Source organism: Ruditapes philippinarum, unplaced genomic scaffold, assembly GCF_026571515.1.
Source record: "Ruditapes philippinarum isolate M1 unplaced genomic scaffold, ASM2657151v2 ctg1029_1_1_1_1, whole genome shotgun sequence".
Lineage (NCBI taxonomy): Eukaryota > Metazoa > Mollusca > Bivalvia > Venerida > Veneridae > Ruditapes > Ruditapes philippinarum.
In genome coordinates this window covers 15023-37491 of record NW_026858064.1, presented here as the reverse complement: position 1 = coordinate 37491, position 22469 = coordinate 15023, and the positions used below count along the sequence as shown (strand labels likewise).

The window sequence follows — 22469 nt, the reverse complement described above, 5'->3', positions numbered from 1 at the left end:
AAAATATAGTTCAGTTGTACCTGACAAAATAAAAGGCTGACAAGTCAGACTGCACATAAGATAGGGCCAGGTCAGTTTGAAAACAAGAGCAGACTGGTCTGGCCTGTCAGAATGATGGCAAAGAGAGGTCACTGTTGCTACTTAAGTATTCCATTCTTGACCAGACAACCCTCATTTAATATATCTATATGATTTCCTTATAAGAGCACATTTAGTACTTGAAACACCTAAAGATTATCTAAGAAACATTCAGATAATATGACAGTGTAAATTAATAATTAACCCCAAGATAAGCCGGAAATTACAGAAAAGTCTGCAACTTTCACCTGCTGTGTGAAGAATATGTATTAAAGGAAGTGTCTGCTTAGACATTCTCTAATCATTGAGACATAATTGCTAATATTCTGCAAAGTTTGAGAAGAAATTGGTAATATCCTATCTACAACTTGTCTGGTTCATCAATGGAAAAACCAGTCAAGATCACCATCAGTGTGTGTACAGTTGATTGCCCTTTTTTAAGCATCAGTCGATTGTACAGTACCCCCCCCACCCCTACAGTTGATTGCCCTTTAAGCATCAGTTGATTGTACAGACTACCCCCGGTACTCCCATATTACCCCCAGTGCAAGGGATAATAGGGGAAATGAGCAGTGTTTTACCCACAATGCCAAGAAGTTGATGCAGTGGTTTTATTTTTTGACATAAAAATAGACTTCACAGTGCAGGTGTGGGTAGAGTAACACATTTTTGCATAAATTTTTCTTCTTCTGGGTCTGTCCCCCACAAAGAGGGCCATTTACCTCAGTGCCAAAACACCATTTTTGGGGAAGGGGCCTCAGCCTTTTTCTTGGGGAAAATATGCGTGATTTTGGTATACTTTGGGAAAAGGGGTCTTAAATTTAACACAAACTTTTAACAAGTTCTTTAAAATAGAAAAGCAAAAAGCACTGGGAAATACAAATAAGGCAGTCAAAATCCTTAATTCAACACCATCATTTAATTTTGTTCTAAATTCTATGGGAAATTTCAAAAGACTGGGGAATTTTGAGGACCAAACTGGGGAAAAAAAGAGGCTAGGTTGGGGAAGTAGCCTATATTCGGCCCCTACAAAGAAGGGTTTTTTGGCCCTGTACCTAGAGTTTAAAGAATTCCCAAAGAGAAAGCCACAGACATTCCCTGGCATTGATGATGCCAATGTTATTATTGACTTTATTATGATATTTGTAAAGTGAAAGCCTTTTGCAGGAAATCAATATACATTTTTCTCCTTTTCTTGACCATGCAATTTCAATAAAAAAAAAATAAAGAAAAAAAAAATTAAAAAAATTGTTCAAGTTATTTCAGCATAAAAAATTATGTTTCACTATTATTATGTCTTGCTGTTTTAATGCATTCTAAGTTAAAAAGGGGGATAACTCATAAAACATTGCTGTTAGAATTATGCACCTTGTCTAAAACTGCACCTTGTCATGATAAGCAATTATTCCAAGTTTGATATTGATAAACTTTTCAAAAGTTTGGATGATGGACTACACTAAAAATTTTGCACCATAACAATCACTACGACAACACAGCTTATTCGTAATAGCTGGATTTTTTCTTCGAAACAGCAGAGCTTATAATTATCTTTCCCTGCTGCCTGTTTCATTCCTAGCTACAGTGAAGATCAATCAGACATTCTGGTGACATAATTATTTCATGGCAATGATCAAGAGAAAATGATTTAATGAACCATATAATCAAAATGTTTGTTCCATTAGCACAAAAAAAAACGAGAACACAGTCATGTACAGATGTCTACAAATGTATTTCCACTTGCCAGAATACAGTTTAATAAAAAAAATATATATAATCATGGACTTGGTTTACTAAGAAGTGAAATGGTCTAATTGCGTTTTATGGGGTTGCAATATCACAATACTAAAATCGGCAATCAACTGTATCGGGCCAATATGACCCAATACCTGCTAATCATTTAGTGCATAAAACAGCCCAGTATTGGTATGCATCTAAATGTTATGCTCTCGTGTTGTTTAGAAGCATTAATGTTTTTACAATAAACTATAAAACCTTATTCGAATTGTTTATATTCCTTACAGACTCTCTAATATCTACTTTTTTACTATTTTCTGCGTAACTGTAATACAGTGTCATAGTAATTTGTATAATATAAATTTGTTGCATTGTGTTCGGACACTATCTATTGTCACAGTCTTTCGAACAGACAAGCAAAAGACTATAGTGACATCACAAATTTCCTCATTATAACCACAGTCTCTCAGATTCCAAAGTTTGGGTGATCACCAAAATTTCACTTGTCCAATGCATCAACTACAGCCAAACAACAGTAAGCACCCGAACCTAGTGCCAGTATTATAAATTGTATGAACATGAATATTAAGACAGTTATCACTAAATGGCTTTGATTTTTTAAAAACATGTGCTACGATTGTTTGATGCTTTGCATCAGAATTAGTTTTGTATAGATATGTTATTTAAAGAGCTCAAAAGTACAAAAAGTTTCAGTTCCATTGTATTAGCATATTTGGCCATTAAGGACAATATTTGGTTTATTGAAAATTTATATATAAGATAGAGCCAATATGCTATAAAGCTAATAAAATCAAAGTGGTTCTTCCAGAAAACTTTCTTTTTTTTTTGTTAACAATAATCATACTGGCTATTTTATTTTTTTCTGCTTCAGCTGGCCAACTTTATATGCCTGTAAAAAAAGGCTGCCTAAAACAATACATTACTTGGTTCAGATAAAATATCCCATCCAAATTATCAGCAAAAAAAACACAACAACATTAAATACACCAATTCATCATAATAAAACAAGCAACACAAAGGCCAAAAAATCAATTTAAACAGCTTTTCATACTTGTCCAAATTGACATCTAGCTTTGTGTTTTCTATATAACGCTCTTGTTACAGATAAACAAATTAAATCAACTTCAATGTTGAAAGAAAAAGAACATTTTCAACAGATTGTGGTTTTTTGGGTGGGTTGGCTTTTTATCCATCTAAAATACAGCTAGTTCAAAGGTAAACAGAGGCATGTTCCCTGTATCTGTATTTGAATTCAGAGCAATTAGTTTTTTCCCAAGGGTTGTGTCAGTAACCAGTTTTTCCCCTAATTATATAAAGTAAAACAGGCAGTACATAGAGGTAATTATGACTTTAGTGTCTGAATCACAAAATTGGTAACAAGGGAAGTAACTCTTTTGTGTAAAAAGACTTAAGTATTCCCAAGGTTAATTCCCTTGATCAGATTTGCAGTTGAGCACAAGACATCTTTAACTTATTAATACTATGTGTCAAATATTTCTGACAAAATTATTGAAGGAAATACATAATACCCCTCACAAGATTAGACAAAGACCTAAAATAACATTGACCAAATATTACAAAGAAAATAACAAAGACCTAAAATCACATCCAAAAATAACAAAGACCTACCTTGAATATGCTGAAGCTGATCATCAACTCGGACTGTAAATGTTTCTCCTGGACTAATATGTACATGAACTACATGCTGGTGCCCGGTGCCTTGGTTTCCATTATTCGCGGCACCAGTAGTTGGATTAGGGGTACTGGCTCCAGATTGTGGAGGCGTCACTGGTGTGGTGCTTTGATGATTTGGTGATGCAGCGCCAGGGTGCTGGATAGGATGGCAAGTGCCAACAGGTGGACCTGCAGGTACAAATCCTGCCATGGTTGGCATTGGCATGGAAGTAGATGTACCATGGGGAACAGATTGTCCCATCATACCTACAGCAGTGCCTGTAGAAGTAAACTGGCCATCTGGTTGCATTGTCATGGACATAGTCACATGATTGCTATCTGGTGTTACCGGAATCTGGTTCATATCAGAATAAGTCTGATTACTTGTCAGTACCTCCATCCCATCTGAATTAATCCCACTACCGTGCACAGAATTCTGGGAGCTACCAGTTTCATCAGAAGTCACGTTATTATTGTTAATATTGGCATTATCCATAGATTCTTCCGATGTAGTATTCATGTTTGAATCAACATGGTTTTCTTTAGCATTAATGGCAGCTTCGATGCAGTTAGATGCACTCTTATCCTCAGTTGAATTCAGTCGCATTATTTTTTGTTTCTCGTTCACGTTACTAGACGAATAGTCAGTATCTGTATCTATTCCAGATTCTCCGTTAGATAAACTATTGTCCTTGTCACACCCGTTTTCTACTGCAACGTTATTTTCTATAAGACCTGTCTGATCACACGTAGACATTTTGTTATCAAACCAACATCTTTCTATTGGTAGTCGATCGTCTGAAAGTATAAATCATCATCGTATATAAAACATCTTACACATATATAGTACAACAATCTTTTTATTTATGACAATTATGTTACATTGACACAATTTCACTAACAACTGTTTTGTAGTAATAGTTATTAATCACTCCTTAAGTTCAAAGGACTGAGATTCTGATTTACAAAAGGTAAACATGGCTTATTCACTTAAATATACCACTCTTGACAATTGGTTACAAAATGATTTTACTACCAATCAACTGACTGAACAACTTCAGTAAAGATTCTGTTCAAATTAAATACATATCCAACATCAAGTATTCTGTTAATGTTATAATATAATATAACATTGATGTAAAATGAGGTAAAGGGGCATATTGCAGCACATACACAAGCAAGATATAATAATAAAATATTTACAATTTTGCAATATTTCAATATATTTTATCATCACACACATCACTCCCATTTTAATAAAAATAATCATTATTTTTGTAAAATCTATGAGGGGAAGTATTGAAAAGGTTACATCTAAATGTTCGTGGGTAAACCCCAATAAAAACTGACCACATATTATGAAGTGCCCACACAGTCCTAATATTATGTCTAATGTACAACTGAAGTTATCTCCCTTTTAATTTATTGGCTATTGATTTATAAAATTGTATGCAGCTGCAATTGATAAATAAATACTTCCAGTAACAGTTACCGCCACTTACAAATTCTAAAACTGAACTTTTACAACAACAAAAATCTACATGCAAGGATTGGACTTTGCATTCTAAATGTTGCAGAGAAAAAAAAAATGTACATTAAAATAAACATAAGCAAAATTTATCAAAATTTCACAACTTAGAATTACTTACATATCCAGTACAACCACCAAAATAATAAAATATACGAAATAAGTTAAAATTTTACCTAAATCATCTTTTTAAAATTTCAAAGCCAAGACATTTTTTCACTTAGTTTTATAAACCACCTGTCTATTGAAGATAACATAAGCTGGTTATCAGCATTAATAGATTATGTAAGTTGTTTAACTGTTGAATTTAGTACAATAAGGCACTAAGTTACAGCCTACATTAAATTTCAACTTCAAATGAGCCTGTACAACAACCCTATCCCCAATGAAATGGCAAAACTGAGAAGCTGTATAGACCAACATGGGAATTTTTCTCCAGCTTAAAACTTCATTTTTTTTTACACTGTACTTTCATTTTCTACATAGATGAAAATTAGCGAAGAGATAAAAATTTCAGTACTTTTAAAGCCTGTTAAAAGGCTGTTATGGTTTACTAAGAAATTATCTCTATATAATTATGTCTCTGACACAAGTAGGTACATAAATATAAAACATATGTATAATTATACATTCTCATATTACCAAAATAGAATAGTGTACTGGAATAACCCTGTATTGAAAACTGAAGTTAACAGTAAACCTAAGTGTCTTGAATGAGTACACAATTTTCCCACTGAAAACAATAACTGCAGATTTTGTTTGTTTGTTTTGATTGGGTTATACATCACACATACACTGTAATGGTCATATGATGACATTCTAGTTTTACTGGTGGAGGAAGACCTAAGGTGCCCTTCCTACCTGAGTATAACAACGGCATTCCGTAAGCTAGCTGTTGGGATTCGAACCCACAGCAGTTAGGGGCAAGTGGACTTGAAGTCAACAACCATAACTACTCGGCCACAGACACCCTAATAACTGCAGACAATAAATATTACTGTTATGTAAAAATGTAAAATAAAACACGAAGCAATGAATTGCAAATAACTAAATACAAACATTGAAACACTTCCTATATTTCTTAATAAGGAAAGATAATGAACATTAATATTATATAACATTTATTTAACGAGGCATTCTAAATAAAATAATCTTCAAATCTTAAATTTGATCTCTTTTGATATAATTTGTAATTATGAATAAATGACGGATGTATGAAAAATTCTTCCTTTTGAACAGAATTAATATTTATCATTTCTTAATCATGAACTGAGAGTATCAGACGAAAAAATTTAATGTACATAAAGAGTTCACCATACATATATATCTTCTTTATACCTAATATGCGCTCCATGATTGTTGTTCAGTCTAGTAAAATACCATAAAATATCATTTTACAAGTGTTTTATGTCCGTTTTATTACATCATCATATCTGTCTACTATGTTCAACATTTATAACTTATTATAATAATTTCAGTCGGGGAAATTAAACTTTACCAAAGAGCTATTTTTAAAATACCTGAAACATATTAGCCCTGGCTTTCCTGAAAATGTGCGCTTTCGTGTAATGTCTAAAAAATTCTTTAATACAGATTTTCTTATTTTTCGAAAATGATAATTATACTGTCTCAGTCATTTTTTTTTTTATTTGACTAAAGGTAAAAGAATGTAAACGTACAATATATTATATCAGATAAACTGTTCAGTGGATTGCATTTCATATAATTATAAGTAATCTTTTATTCAAGTTAACAATATTTTGTTAAATTTATTAACATATTAAGTCTTAAATTATACAATTTTGAAACTGCAATTCCTCAAAAGATTCATCAGTTTATACTTAGAACAATTCTTTATTTTTCAACCAAAATATAAACTTTTCGAAGGATATGCAGTCATGGCTTTTTGACTATTTTTAAACTGTGGACATAGCTGTTAAAAATTAATCCCCCCCCCCCAGAATCAACCCACCCACTCCCCATTTTGCAAGAAAAAAAATATACTATGGTGAAATTTTCTTAAGTATGTAGATTGTGAATGATGGAATAGTATGGTAAAATGTAAATGATCTAAATAAATTGATCTTCTGTAAAGCACAAGTATGGGACATTTCAGGAAACAAGATCATGCTAGAACAGTGGCTATTCTAGGAGGGGGAATGGCATTTGACTGACTGTTGTTCAGTCTAGTAAAGTTTTTGTAATTTATAAAATATCTGTATTATTTATAAAAGTGTGGTTACTTAAATAATTAATTGTATTAAACTAGTCTTGTCTAAAATACATGCTGTGCCAACAAAAAATAAAAAAAATACAAAACCTACAAATCCTTAACTTTTATTCACCCTTTCAAACCAATAAATTTAAAAAAAGTTACATTCACCCATATTTTTGAGAATTTCCCCCCTATTTTTTAGAGGTAGGGGGAAAATTTCACGTAGAGAAAAAGGGAAAAGATCAACAAATGTAATAAATTCTAACTTTTAGATAAAAATCCCCCCTGTTTTTTTTTCGAATCCTAGAATAGACACTGCAAGAAGCCCCAAACACACCTCCATCAGGCCTCCAGTTATAGGTTTAATCATTTTATGCTAAAGCCATTTAACATTAGAAATTAGATTTGCATGGAATTGAATGGTAAATAGTAAATTACTCTTCTGTTAAACAAATATGGCACATTTCAGGACACAAGGACCGCCTCCGTGGTCGAGGGGTTAGAGTCGATGACTTCTAATCCAGTTACCTCTCTGGCGTGGGTTCGATCCCCAGGAGATGCTTTGGTAGTTTAGCGCGGAGGAAGGTAGTCTTAAGTACTGGTGTAACTCTCCAGGAACGATGGTTAGGAAACTACCCGCCTATATGACTGAAATACTGTTGGAAAAAGGCGTAAAATTAAACAAACAAACAAACAAACATCAGGACACAATATCAAGCAAGAAGCCCCAAACACTCCTTCATTAGGCGTCCAGTTACAGATTGTATGCTAGCATTAGAAATTAGTTTATGCACAAGTCATGATCAGTCTTGAAAGTTCAAAAACTTACCTGCAGGTTCACAACAGATTAGTTCTGCTATTATACATGAATTTTATTTAATCTATTCTGATGGGAATCTACTAAATTTTAGTCATTTTTATTCACATCTTGTCACCTTTGTGCAGCAATGGGTTAACTCCTATAAAATCATATAAGGAGTTAGCTTGTTACTGCACTAAGCTGGGGATATGATTACAATCCGAGGTCATTTCGTCACCTTAATGCAGTAATGGGTTAACTTCTATTAAATTATATATGAAGTTTACCTGTTACTGCACCTGGGTGACAATTTGTAAAGGCACAATAGGTATCTATCCTGAATAATCCAGCTTTACTGACCATAATTGTATCTATAAGATTATGACATTTTCAAAAGCTGATGAAAGAACAACCTGGTATTTACTAATAGATGTGCAGTAATTAACAAATAGTTTAATTTTAAGCAAGCTAATGTCTTTGACCATTGAAACATTTTTACATTAACTCTATAAAGTCCAGCTTAGAAATAAGAGTGGCATTCGAACAAAGACAAAAGTTTTGACTGTGAACTATAATAACAATTACATCCTCCCAATCTGAGTCCCCTAATACAGTGACATCATCATTTATTTAAAATACATGTAGACTCCTTTCCCTTTATTATGTTCCTCACCTTAATTAAACTGTAAATGTTTCACCTATGACATTAAATTCCATATACCTCTCTCAAGAACCGATCCTTCTCTTTAGCAAGTTACCTGAAAAACTTGTGTGTTTATCCCCAATACTATAAAAATAATAGCGAAATAGAATGAGAAAAAGAGAGTGTGGGCTAAGTTTCAATTAATAATTCATTGTAATTGTAACGAAAATCTTATTTTGTAACGAAATCTTATTTTTACCCCAGACAGTAAAATGAATTGTCCAATGATGTGTATTATAAATTTATCCAGTGCATTCACAGTAGCTGATCTTATCAGTAAAAACAAAGTGCACCTAATCTGCTAAAAATAACACAACATGCATTTTTTTTTGCGCGTGGGAAGACTATAACAGATACTATCAACTAGTTATATATGTAACCAACGTTTAAATCTGTACAACGAATGGGTAAAACCCATATTCCCCTATCTGTCATATCCGATACTAAATAAAGATATTCGGAAGCGAAAATAACTTAACATGCTTTCTAAAAATAAAAACTTTCGCTTTATATTAAGTTATTAATTATTAACAAGCCACAATTTTCATATCCCGAATTGTGAAATCTAAACAATTTATTCCTTTTTATTAATCAGTTTAACAATAATTGAACCTTAAGCTTGAATTGTTTGTCAATCCAATAATGTCAACAGTTTGAATAAACTCAGAAAAAAAGCACCTCGAGATAGACATAAAAATCTGGCCTTTTCATTGGTCAATACCACATAGTATCTTGTTTTTTTATTGGTTCTATATACTTTTTACATATAAGCGGAAAGCTTTTTCATTGGTCAATATCTGGAGTCAATTGCCAATTCTAAACGGATATTAATATAATAAGCATAATTAAAGATTTTGTAACATTCTATCCAAGATTTACTTCAAATTTTAAATGATTTGTCAACGGTATTTCATATTTCTATACAATTTTTAGCTATTGGTTGTTTTTGTTTTTTAAGCTTGATTTGCAGCTATTGCAGTTTATGCCTACACAATTTCAAAATATTTGTTCTTTTACTGATTTTTGTAAGTTTAGACAACTTTTTGTTTCTTCATTTTTAGTGACAAAATGTATAAGGTTTGCAATACCATGGAATGATCTGATTCTAATTTACTCCTAGGTGGCAGTGGTTTTAGCATTATTTTTCAGGGCATTTAAAAACTCTCGAAAACCTCTTAAATGACCTCTCAATTATATGAAATATACATCAGTTTGGTACAAATTTAAATGTACTCTGCAAAAATTGAACGAAGCTATCCGATTATGTGGCCCCAGCTTTGCCGTGTGCAAAATGCGCAGCGCTTTTAAGTTTGGGAACCACATAATCGGATAGCTTCGTTCATAGCCGTCTGGTCCATTGAATTTATCGAAAGTTTTTGTCGTTGAAAAAAAACGGCGAGAATATTGATGTTTATTTCGGCTGTTGCGTTGTTTATATTACCGTTGAAGTTTAAAATTTACCATCATCGTGAAGAATTATATCTTCTGTGTCGATGCGACCAAAGGATTATGTGAAAATATTGGAAATGGATTAAAATACATGGTGATTATGACGGGTAGGGGTGCGGATTTTTTCCGGCGAAAACATTTTTATCTTGTGTATTATTATAGATGTTGAAATACGATTTTTTTTTTCAAAACGGCATATATTAAGATTTTTTATATATATGATCAGTACATGTCCTGGATTGACAAATATGCATTTTATTTGGATTTTAAAGGCGTTTTGAGCTCCAAACCCCAAGCGTCTGTGGGTTAAGACCACATTCCATTATAATATATCACACCAGCACTAGGTTAAGACCACATTCCATCATATAACAACAGTACTGGGTTAAGACTACATTCCATCATAATAATCAACACCAGTACTGGGTTAAGACTACATTCCATCATAATAATCAACACCAGTACTGGGTTAAAACTACATTCCATCATAATAATCAACACCAGTACTGAGTTGAGACTACATTTCATCATAATAAATAACACCAGTACTGGGTTAAGACCACAATTTTATCAAATGCCACCAATTCTTGGTTAAGACCACATTCCATCATATAACACCAATACTGGGTTAAGAACACATTCCATCATAATAATTAACACCAGTCCTGGGTTAAGACCACATTTATCAAATGCCACCAGTTCTTGGCTAAAACCACATTCCATCATAATAATTAACACCAGTACTGGGTTTGGACCACATTCCATCATAATAATTAAAACCAGTACTGGGTTAAGACCACAATTTTATCAAATGACACCAGTACTGGGTTAAGACCACAATTTTATCATATAACACCAGTACTGGTTTATTTAAATGACACCAGTAGGTTAAGACTACATTTTATCAAATGACACCAGTACTGGGTTAAGACCACAATTTTATCATATAACACCAGTACTGGTTTATTTAAATGACACCAGTAGGTTAAGACTACATTTTATCAAATGACACCAGTACTGGGTTAAGACCACAATTTTATCATATAACACCAGTACTGGGTTAATTGTCTTGCAATTGAACTTCTTTCATAATCAAGTTTAAAAAAAATTCTTTAACAAATAAATATTAAACTTTCTTAATGAAGAATGACAGAAATAAATTTCATTTAATTTAAACTCTTATTGCTAACAGTTGCCAACACTACATTCCGATGTATCTTATGACAATATATAAAGTAACATGGAAAAAAACAACACCTTCAATTATTTCAGTAAAACATTATTAAATAACTTAAATACATTCACATATTGCTTAATATACTCCAGAAAATAATATAGCTCCTAAAATTATCTACTTATTTATCCATAACAGAATCAATTCTCTCACTAGTTTTCTTTTTCTTTTCTTTTTTCTTCAGATCCTGTATTTATTCATCCTGTATCATCTATGAAACTGATTTAATTAAATCATTAAAACTTACTTTTTTGTATCATCATGACCCTTCCCAAAAGAATTTTCCTTTTTTTTCAAAACTGAAAACCTGTTTACACATTAAATATTGTTTAAAAACAAAACTACAATTAATTTATATATCACACCTACATATAAACTCACATCTTAACTGCAGATACATTTTTTTTCCAATCTGGCTATTCAATCATTCATCAAATACATTTCCTGTTGTTTTTATTTATTTTCATGTTTGCTTTAACAGGCTGACGTAAACCCATTCAGAATCATTTTACAGCCACTATATTGATTTTCATGCAGAGCGACTGGCGAGAAAAATCATGAATAAATGTCTGAAATTACATTATACTTCATACAGAGGACATATTCCAGGCACTCCGAACTTTTCACCCTCCCTTATATGGCATTAATGAATGGCAGAATTCATGACATTTTAAAATGTCGTCTCTCCTGCCAGTCCTTACGGCAAATATTTATCATGAAAAACTCACTCCCACACAGTCATAGCAATCTGTATACAGGCACTGTGAAATTCTTTTTTTTCCCCAAGTATTTCATTGATTCGTCCTACAACAATAGGAAAAGATTTTACCAATGTATTACAGAGGTGGGTAAGATTTATTGGCAACAGGTTCTAATATGTCGCCTACAAAGTAATTCCGATTTACATCCTAAAATATCCTTATCTTATATTAAACAGGTAAAGAGGTTTTCAAAAATAGATTTAATTTTCTCTGCAAGCAGCTGAGGCCTCGGTAAAGATGACTTTTTTTTGTGCTTCATCTTTACTCAATATTGCAAGGCAAGATACTTACACGGTTTCTTGTCCATCAAGATATAACTGTATACACTGAATGAAAAGAAAGTTGATTAGGCATTTCTTTGCAGCTGCAGACAACAACGGTATAAGTAATCATGCATGCTAAATTATTTTCTGTTCAAAGAAGCAGAGTTAAAACTGAAAGACTTTTTTCTATAAATTTCTGCCTCAACATGCATAATTACCATTTCCATCAAATATAATTATGTAATACTTATGAAGTTCTGTTACTATTTTTAAGACACTGAAAGGTAGCTCGATATCTTTCCATTAAAGCATCAATGCTTTACCTTCATCTTCCAAGTTCCCAATGTTGCACTATTTTCTCATGACTTATATGAGATTCAAGCCATCCAGCATAAGATTTGCAATTCAGCATAAGTTTTGTAATCCAGCATAAGATTTGCAATTCAGCATCAGTTTTTTTTAATCCAGCATAAGATTTGCAATTCAGCATAAGTTTTGTAATCCAGCATAAAATTTCCAATCCACCATATAAAGTTTTGTAATCTAGCATAAGATTTGCAATCCAGCATTAGATTAGCAATTCAGCATACGCTTTGCAATCCAGCATAAGATTTGTGATCCAGCATAAGATTTGCAATCCAGCATTAGATTTACAATCCAGCATAAGATTTGCAATCCAGCATAAGATTAGCAATCCAGCATTAGATTAGCAATCCAGCATAAGATTAGCAATTTAGCATACACTTTAAATCCAGCATAAGATTTGCAATCCAGCATTAGATTTACAATCCAGCATAACATTATTTTGCAATCCAGCATAAGATTAGCAATCCAGCAAAAGATTTGCAATCCAGCATAAGCTTTGCAATCGAGCATAAGATTTGCAATCCAGCATAAGATTAGCAATCCAGCATAAGCTTTGCAATCCAGCATAAGATTTACAATCCAGCATAAGATTAGCAATCTAGCATAAGATTTGTAATCCAGCATAAGATTAGCAATCCAGCATAAGATTTGCAATTCAGCATTAGTTTTGTAATCCAGCATAAAATTTCCAATCCACCATATAAAGTTTTGTAATCTAGCATAAGATTTGCAATCCAGCATTAGATTAGCAATTCAGCATACGCTTTGCAATCCAGCATAAGATTTGTGATCCAGCATAAGATTTGCAATCCAGCATTAGATTTACAATCCAGCATAAGATTTGCAATCCAGCATAAGATTAGCAATCCAGCAAAAGATTTGCAATCCAGCATAAGCTTTGCAATCCAGCATAAGATTTGCAATCCAGCATAAGATTAGCAATCCAGCATAAGATTTGCAATCCAGCATAAGATTAGCAATCCAGCATAAGATTTGCAATCCAGCATAAGATTTGCAATCCAGCATAAGATTAGCAATCCAGCAGTCCCTGGTTCAATCCTCTAGAAAGATGAAATTTCTCACTGACAAACAATTTCAGATACTGAGGCTAATGGACATTTAAGTCTCTCAACACTGATTAAATAAGTAGTTGGTCCTTAATGACGAAAATGTTAATTAACTGATTAATTATCCAGAAAAAGCCAGTAAGGTAGACTAAATGCCCAGATAGTACCAAAAATTACGTTTAAAACAGAAAAAAGAAACAAACCAAGAATTCATTGAATTATTAAACAAATCAAGAAGTTCAATGAATAAAGACAGATCAAGAAGTTCACAGAGAACAATAACTCAGACACGGACATACAATGAAGGCTGGCGGTCTTGTTTACTACAGCAACACAGACAAGTCATTATAGTTTATGGCACTCTAAAAGTTAAATCAGTGAACTATATTAATTGCCATGTCATCTTATATAAATCTTTTTTATTTATTGTTTGCGTGTCTTTAAATCATACTAATTTATAACAGCAAATTTTTCTAAGGTTTAAAAAAAGATCAATCTTTTTGATCTTCTTTCTTTTTTATTGAGAAAGGTTACTGAAAGTTAAAGAAGCTTCAAGACTTCAAAGCAATCAGACAAAGCATGAATGATTTAATGTGGGGTAATGATACCACATATAAAAGGAGACAAACCCTTATTGTGCCTTTTTCTCCTTAAATGTAGGACATGTAAACAAATATGTAAAATTTCAATAACACGGAACTGGGTCAGATAATGGTCAGGAACAGAATGCCTTGTATAGTAGAGACAGAATTGTAAACACAGGGAGTTGAGCGAGTTAAAAACAGATAACCTTTAAATATGACTTCTTAAGAAGTAGGAAAATTTAAAAGTCAACTGCATTCCAACATTATCTCCAGCTATTTAAATATCTGGCTAGACTTCAGCTTAATTCTAGTTGACAGTTGACAATTTATATAAAATAGGACAACAGTCTCTCTCAGCACAGGACTTGTGAAGTTTAAATTTTGGGTATATTTTCAAACACTTCTTTTTTTTTTTTAACAGTCATGTGTCAGTCATCACCGAAACTGTACCAGTATAACTAAAATATTGTACCCGAGTATTAAAACTTGTTTACTGAACTAGAGCTTACAAATTTACAGAGATGCTCAGAAAATCAGCAATTTTGGGTTTATCCCATCTACTCCTATATTTAAATATAAAACTACTCCTTGGGTATAAACAAACTTTTACAAATGTTGATGCCTTGAACACAGATATTGTGAATGGTAGTGCACCATGAAGCTTCATGGTAAAACTCTTTTAAGACTAGGTAAAAGTTAAATGTTGATGCTCACTGAACATCAACGACGCTGCCAAATGATGTGAACAGTCAATCAGCATTGAAAATAGTTCTCTATTACAGTTGAATATCCGAAGCACAAATTGGTATGTGCTCGTTGTTAAATATGAAAACTTGCATATTTTTGTGAAAAAGCAGAACCTAATGCATAAATTCACATAGTAATGCCATGTCTGAAATTCTAAAATGTTTTTCTGTTGCGTCGAAGCAGAAAAAATTGGATAACGAGTAAACCTGAAATAATTGGTATTCTTAAAATGAATTCAAGACAATATGTGCCGAGAATATATCCATTTAAATATTGGTACGAGTTGCATTATGTTCGAATGATTTTGAGGACAAACTGTTCTGCAGTGATCTCCCCTTACTGGCCGTAGCCTTTACCTTAAATGAGTTTACGGTTGCAGAAGTATTGCCTCTCTGACAATGGGCGTGTTTAGGCTTTGTGATTTGTAATTTTTTTTTAATGATTCAACAAGTGATATTGATCAAAGTTGTCCTGGTTCCCTTCTGCCCCGTCAACGAAGACTAAATGCTAGCATACGGAACATCATTTTAAATTTTTGCGACAATTTAAGGCAGAGCCAAACTTCAACAGAGGCGGTGCAAATGAAGTAAGTGACACTGCCTCAGTCGTAACCTCTTTCAACAGTTAAGTTTTAGAACGATCAACTATAGACTCAGGGTCATTGGCATGTTATTTATTATGAAGATAACATTAGATAATGCTAAAAAGAATATGATATTCAAACATGGCATTATCATTTTAGTTAGACGTTTATTCAAACCCCTTAAAGCTCTGTGACATGTTGTACATCAGGAAAGCTATTTTTATTAGAAAACTTGAGACCAGTGTGATTTTATTAAAAAAAAAAAAAATTATACATAATCAAGTCAAAATTTTTCCCCATTGCTTTAAGGACAAATGCATATCTACCAGACGCCGCTTGCAAGCGGCTTCTAATAAGCAAGCCTGATTTCTAAGGAGATGTGGTTTAAAAACTTTGTAGGATCATGGGTGATAGTAATTTTTCGCTGTCTTCACTAAAATTATCAAATGGCATTTATTAAATTATAACCCAATCATTTTAAGCCATTGGTGCTTGGCGTTAATCCCTTTTACAGTTGGACGCTACGCTTTCCTCTTTTGATGACATCAGACAAACTGAGTGGGAGACTCTATGATAGACAGTTCTTAAAGCCATTTGGGACTAAATTATCTTAATGTTCCGTCTCCTGTTTTGCTTAGTCTGGCCCTTGAAGGTGTTTTTCTTGTTGCTCTGCCTTCCTTTATGGCATCGAGTACTTTGGTAATGGTCATGGGCTGTACCTTTTTGTACATATCTACATGATGATTTATGTGTTCTATTTATTTTGTCTAATGTAACCATGACCATTTCTAGAATTTCTTTTAGAATTAATTTTATTTACACTGTCTTGTCATATAGGAACATATTTGGGCTACAAGTGAGGTTTGGCATGCCTAAAACTGGTTTAAACTCCTAGTGGTGTAACTATCACTGACCGTTCCAAAGTAGTACCTCTCTGTGGTCCTCCACATTGTTCACTTGTCTGTATAATTACTTGTTTTGAATGTTTGCATTTTTTGTGATGTCTATCTTAATGTAAATTGTTGTTAACAGTAAGTATTTTCTCAACCCCTTCTCCCATTTTATGACCGCCCATGCACCCCACCCAAACCATTTTCACCCTTGTCCCTTTTAGTCCCATATGGGCCAGTTTTAGTTTTTATTATTTCACACATATTTTGTCCCTCTCCTCCTCTCGTAGTTTTCAAGGTCCACTTCTGGTTTTGGTTTGCCACCAGAATGCCCTGCTGTGGTGGCTTGGCTGTGTTTGAGGCTGCGTCCTGTGAACATTGCCTTTGCCTTGTTGATCTTAATTCTCGTCTTTAATGGTAAAAATTTGTTTTGGACCCTTGATTAGATGGGGAAAAACACACAGATAACATCTCCTCTCAATAACATCTCCTCTCACAATTGATATTTGTCATTTGTCTCACAATGATGATAAGGAAATCATGTAAAATTAGAAGCCGTTTATTTGCAGTGATATAAATTATTACTGGTTAGTTATCCTTGAAAGCCAGTTAGGTGGATTGACCACCGAGATATACATGTAACCAAAAACACATGTTAAAATCTGTGTTAAAGCAGAAAAACAGATAAACATGACATTTTTGAAATCTGCACCAGCATTCAATACTTCCTGCAAGAAACTGCCAACTTCTTTGTATAAACTTGACAAATTAGCATACTTTGCCACTGGACCTCATAAAATATGGGATTTGAACTTACATGAACATAAGTCTTAACTACTATAAACCATGACCTTAATTTATTTCCTTAAAATTTATTGTTGGTATAATGCTAGCCTTTCACATCAAGAACAAAAATTAATGGTGTTTTGGCAAGTTTATTTTATGTCCCTCAAGTTAAAATTCTATGTTTATTTCAGCATCTATAAAAGTTGGCAAATACACTTTTAACAAATCCCTTTTGCTTTCCCTTTAATTCATATAGGGTAATTTCATTGTTATAATTATGATATTTAAGAAGTTATGGGAGAATTCACCAATGCTTGAACAAACTTACCCTAATAAAAAAGGGGGTTTAAATCTTCATTCATGCAGATCATACTTTAAGTACCAGGGATGGATAAATGTATTTCGTGTTGGAAACATTATTATAAAAAAAGGGATTGGCCCAGATGCTTTCAATGATTTATTTCATCAAAAACCACAAACTCACTTAAAATTTTACATAATCTTCCCCCTCTTTTAACAGTGCATAATTATTGAACATTTTTAATTCATAACAGAAAGATAACAAGGGCAACATTGTCACAATATACGCCTGCCACAGAAGCTTTTGAGAGAGATGTGGGCATTACAGATATGCATAAAGGAGATCTGCTGTGGGCAATGGGGGAGTTTCCCACACACTACTGATAAGCGGAAGTAGTAAATAAGAGGTATACAAACTACGGCCACTTGATGTAAACACAGAGATTAATAGAAGGTTTCAGAGTATTTTGACGGGTCAGTTGTTCAATTCAAGATATTAATTAATTACCAAAGGGGCTAAATCAGCTGCAGGAATAAAATGAGATTTTATCATTTAATATTAAGGTTATTATATTTAACAAGTTGAATATATTACATTAAATCTTAAACATATAAACTGCTTTATTTGTCAACTGTACAATGTAGACAATGTAGACTGAATAACAGTATGAAAATGATCTTGGAGAAATAATTAACACTTTCCTGTTAAAACTTTTAAAATGTAATGCCATTATATACATTTAATTTACGTAGAACTAATTAAAGTGAATTATACAATCTGTTTGATATAATCTATTTTGGTATATTTGTTTATTTATGATGCTTCAAATAAATTTAATCATATAGAGTTTATTGCTTCAAGTTTGTTCTTTAGTAAATAAAATGCATCCAGTTATATAATTTTTACAGATTGGAGAAGTATGACAGAAATTTAGTCTTTAACCCATTACTTCATATACACGCCTTTTAACACCTTTTTCACACCCCCCCTTTTTGTTGTCTCAAATGATGAAAAAATGCCTTATTTAGGCCCCAAACAGTTGTTTTTGTTTGAGAAATGTTGTTAATAAAAGTGACCTCTTTTTCGGCGCCGCCCCCCAGCCAAAAGATACATCAGGGGGTTGCCAGAAGGCGGATGTGCCCCCTTCTGTTTGGGGGAATTTGAAGGGGGGCGGAGTCCCCCTCATCGCCAAGAAAATTTTGGACTTGTGAGAGGCTGTAAATGACCCCAGATTGATCATAAGGTAATGTGTAACCAACGCTGAAAAGCATTTGACTCTATCTCAATCCATTGAGAAGTTGCAGCACTTTGAAATCAATTTTAATGGAAAAAATCAACGCAAAATAGTGATTTTTGGCAATTTTGAGATGTCCCCTCGTTGCCATGGTAACAGAAAATTTAAGCCTGAGCATGTTGTTGCCAGGGCAATGGTCCAGTCAACATTTGTGCCAAGTTTGATTAGTGTTGAAGCAGTTTTTATAGTATTATAGCAATTTGAACTTGTAACGGGAGACTTTTCAATGAAAACAGCCATTTTTCACAAAATGCTCATGAAGTAATGGGTTAAGGGAGAATTAACCCATTCTGCTACCAATCCATTAGCTCAGTTTTACATACTTTATTACATGTATAAAGGCAAGATGTACTTGTATGTGCATTAAAACGTGACACAATCATGATAATGTGTGTCTGAAATAATAAAATCTTCACATTATATATCTGTCTTTATTGTTAATGAGTATCAACTACGTATTGTATGATTCATGATATTCCATTCTAGTATGTCAAATCACTTAAATATTGTCTACAACAATTTATAACCATGAAACAGACGTTTAAAATATGTGATCCCTGTTTAATTATAGCTGCAGAAAGTTCTGATTTCATAATTTTCCATTGCTTTGCTAATCCTATTACCCCTTCCACATGTATCCGTTTTGAAATTGATGCTATACACGTGTCTCTGACTACAGGCAACAAGAAAATTAATTATTACTACTGGTATATAAAATATATTTTATATAGTAATTTTTTTCTTGATGATCAATGGGTGACTATTATTATTAATTGTTATGACAATTTGATAGCTTAAGGTGTATGTATGTATTCTAGTCTTATTGAGGGTCCATTTGCCCTTTCAGGCACTGAGAGTACGGACCCTGGACATGTCACCATTCATGTCCTAAAATGTTACTACTATCAACCAAAAGTTGACCTATTAATTTTAAATTCAGTAATTCATTGAATGATACTAAATATGTATGCAAGTCGATTTTTGTGATGATACCATTTTGATGCACGGGAGGCCAATGATACCATTATATGAATCATGGAGAAAAATAAATGAGCTTGACTGATCGATAAGATTATGCAACTCGGACTGATACCCGACACATTTTCTGTATGCACGACCGACATGCACGAACATTATTTCCAGGTTTTAACAAGCGAATTTTGAATGGAATTGGCAAACATTGGTTTCTTTTTCAATTTTCTCAGCTTAAGAATTTTTCTAGAATTTTGAACTTATCTAGAATTCAGCTCAAGGTCTTCAGCTAACCCGTTTATATACTATGACATGATGTGAACAGATAAGATGCTGCATCAGATGAAAAACAAAAATGTAAAGTAGCGGCTTATAAAGTTTTGGAAGCCAGAACTAACATTTTGATTATTATTGGCATGGCAAATGTGCGAGACCATAATTTCCATTTATTCTTTAATCTTTTGTCTTGTGGAAAATGAAACCCTCCAAACCCATTACAAAGTGGAACACAACAGTAATTCACCATTTTTTAGACTGTAGTGTTAATCAGTTTACTTTGAAATATAAACTTTAGCTTATTAATTAGATCAGTTGATTACATACTCTGCATCCTCCCATTGAATTTCAATGTAAACCAGCTGTACACAGAGATAGCCAGCATACAGTAGTATACCTCTTATTTGTCAGGGGCGCTGCAGAGATAACTCTGCTGGATTATCTAGAAACTCTCCCATTGGAAAATATCTGGATATCTTATCATCTCTGGTGATTTTTTTATCTGAAATTTGACCCCTATGTGTGACCTTGACCTTAGCCACAGGGACCTAAATTTTGCGCACAAAACTCCGCCTCACAATAGTGTGCCAAGTTGTACTGAAATCCCTCTATGCATGTAGAAGTTTTGCTCCGGACAAGCTTTTTCAATGACCTCTAAGTGTGACCTTGCTGTTTGACATAGAAAAGGGACACAGCTTCTCATAGTGGTGAACATTTGTTCGAAGTTTCATTACAATCTCTCCGTATGTTTAGGAGATAATTTATGCTCTGGACAAAATCTTTATATTTTATGATGTTTAATGACCTTCACAATCATCTTTAGTGACCTTGACCTTGCATATACATTGTATTAACTTAAATTTGAATGTTTCACACAAGTAGTCATGAAAATGACCATTTGTGTTTCAATCCTTCAATAAATGATGACAAATGGTCAATATACACATTTTCATATTTTTATCTGAACTTTGACCCCTATGTGAGACCTTGGCCACAGGGACATAATTTTGAGTGTGACACTTCGCCTCACAATAGTGAAAATCATTCTGTGCCAAGTTATATTGAAATCCCTCTATGCATGATGTAGAAGTTTTGCTTCAGACAACTCTTTTTTTCATGACCTTTAAGTGTGACCTTGACCAAGAGACCTGGTTCATGCTTGTGACACGACTTCTCATAGTGGTGAACATTTGTTTGAAGTTTCATAAAATTCCTCCACTGGTGAAGGAGATAATGCTCCGGACAAATATTAGACATTGTCCGCCCAGCCGCCCGCTAGGGGGGAAACTATAATACGACCTGTTTTTGAAACAGGCGTATAAAAAAAGTATTGTGCGTAAAGCTGGGATTCAAAGGCGCCACCACCAGCTTACAAAGACAGGAACAATGTTCTAGGCCACTAAACAAAAAGCATCCATGCCCCTGATGCAGTGGTCAGAGGTGGAACAAAAACTTATGCAGAAAGCTCTGCACTCAACTATAACAATACATAAAGCCTAACATCAGCTGGGCATGCCTATATGCTCTCTCTTTTCCTTAGTATGTTCATGTTGTTGAGATGTAAAGGGTATCAGCAGAAGATTTTTTGAAGAACTTGTTTTACAATTCACTGATGCAGAACCTTCAACTATTATTGGGTACCTTGCAAACCAGCTTCTAATGTTTTGACAGGCCGTTCAAAGCAGGCAGTGGCGACAAAGAAAGGTGCTAAGCTAAGGTGCTGAGCCCCTTGTAAACAGTGATGGCTTTAAAAGCATGTTCTTAAAAATACTTGGCACTTACAGCCCTTTAACAGGGCTGCCTTCATTAAAAAATTATTATAGGTAACTGTAGTTTTTGGTGTTCAATGACTCCTGTAACGCGAGGACAACTCCAATTAAAACAAGCCAGGCAACAGAATGCATGATCAAAGCACACTACTTCAAATTTAACCAAATGCTTTATCAGAATGCTTCAACAAGACCATAAAAAACTTACAATAATGGATTACTTGTAAATGAATATGGACAGTGACTTACGCTTGCTTACCGATTTTACTTGTCAGATCAAAATCAATATCAAATATCAATATCAAAATACATTAATGCTTTCTAAAGATCAAAGAAATTGCTTTGAATTAAGATCAAGGAATGCATATTGTACTC

General features: G+C 33.4%; 1 protein-coding gene across 7 annotated transcripts in view; it reads right to left on the bottom strand.

Annotated features, from left to right (window-relative positions):
- Positions 1-3370: 3370 nt before the first annotated feature.
- LOC132751959 (putative uncharacterized protein DDB_G0285119) overlaps positions 3371-22469 on the bottom strand; it is a 33893-nt gene continuing 14794 nt past the window's right edge. For 4 of the 7 annotated variants that reach the window (XM_060742181.1, XM_060742185.1, XM_060742184.1 and 1 more), the window contains exon 2: positions 3371-4305. In XM_060742181.1, the coding sequence (XP_060598164.1) occupies positions 3386-4264 (879 nt within the window). In that variant the 5' untranslated portion in view covers positions 4265-4305 and the 3' untranslated portion in view covers positions 3371-3385. The other 3 variants (XM_060742179.1, XM_060742180.1, XM_060742183.1) reach the window with 3 other exon arrangements.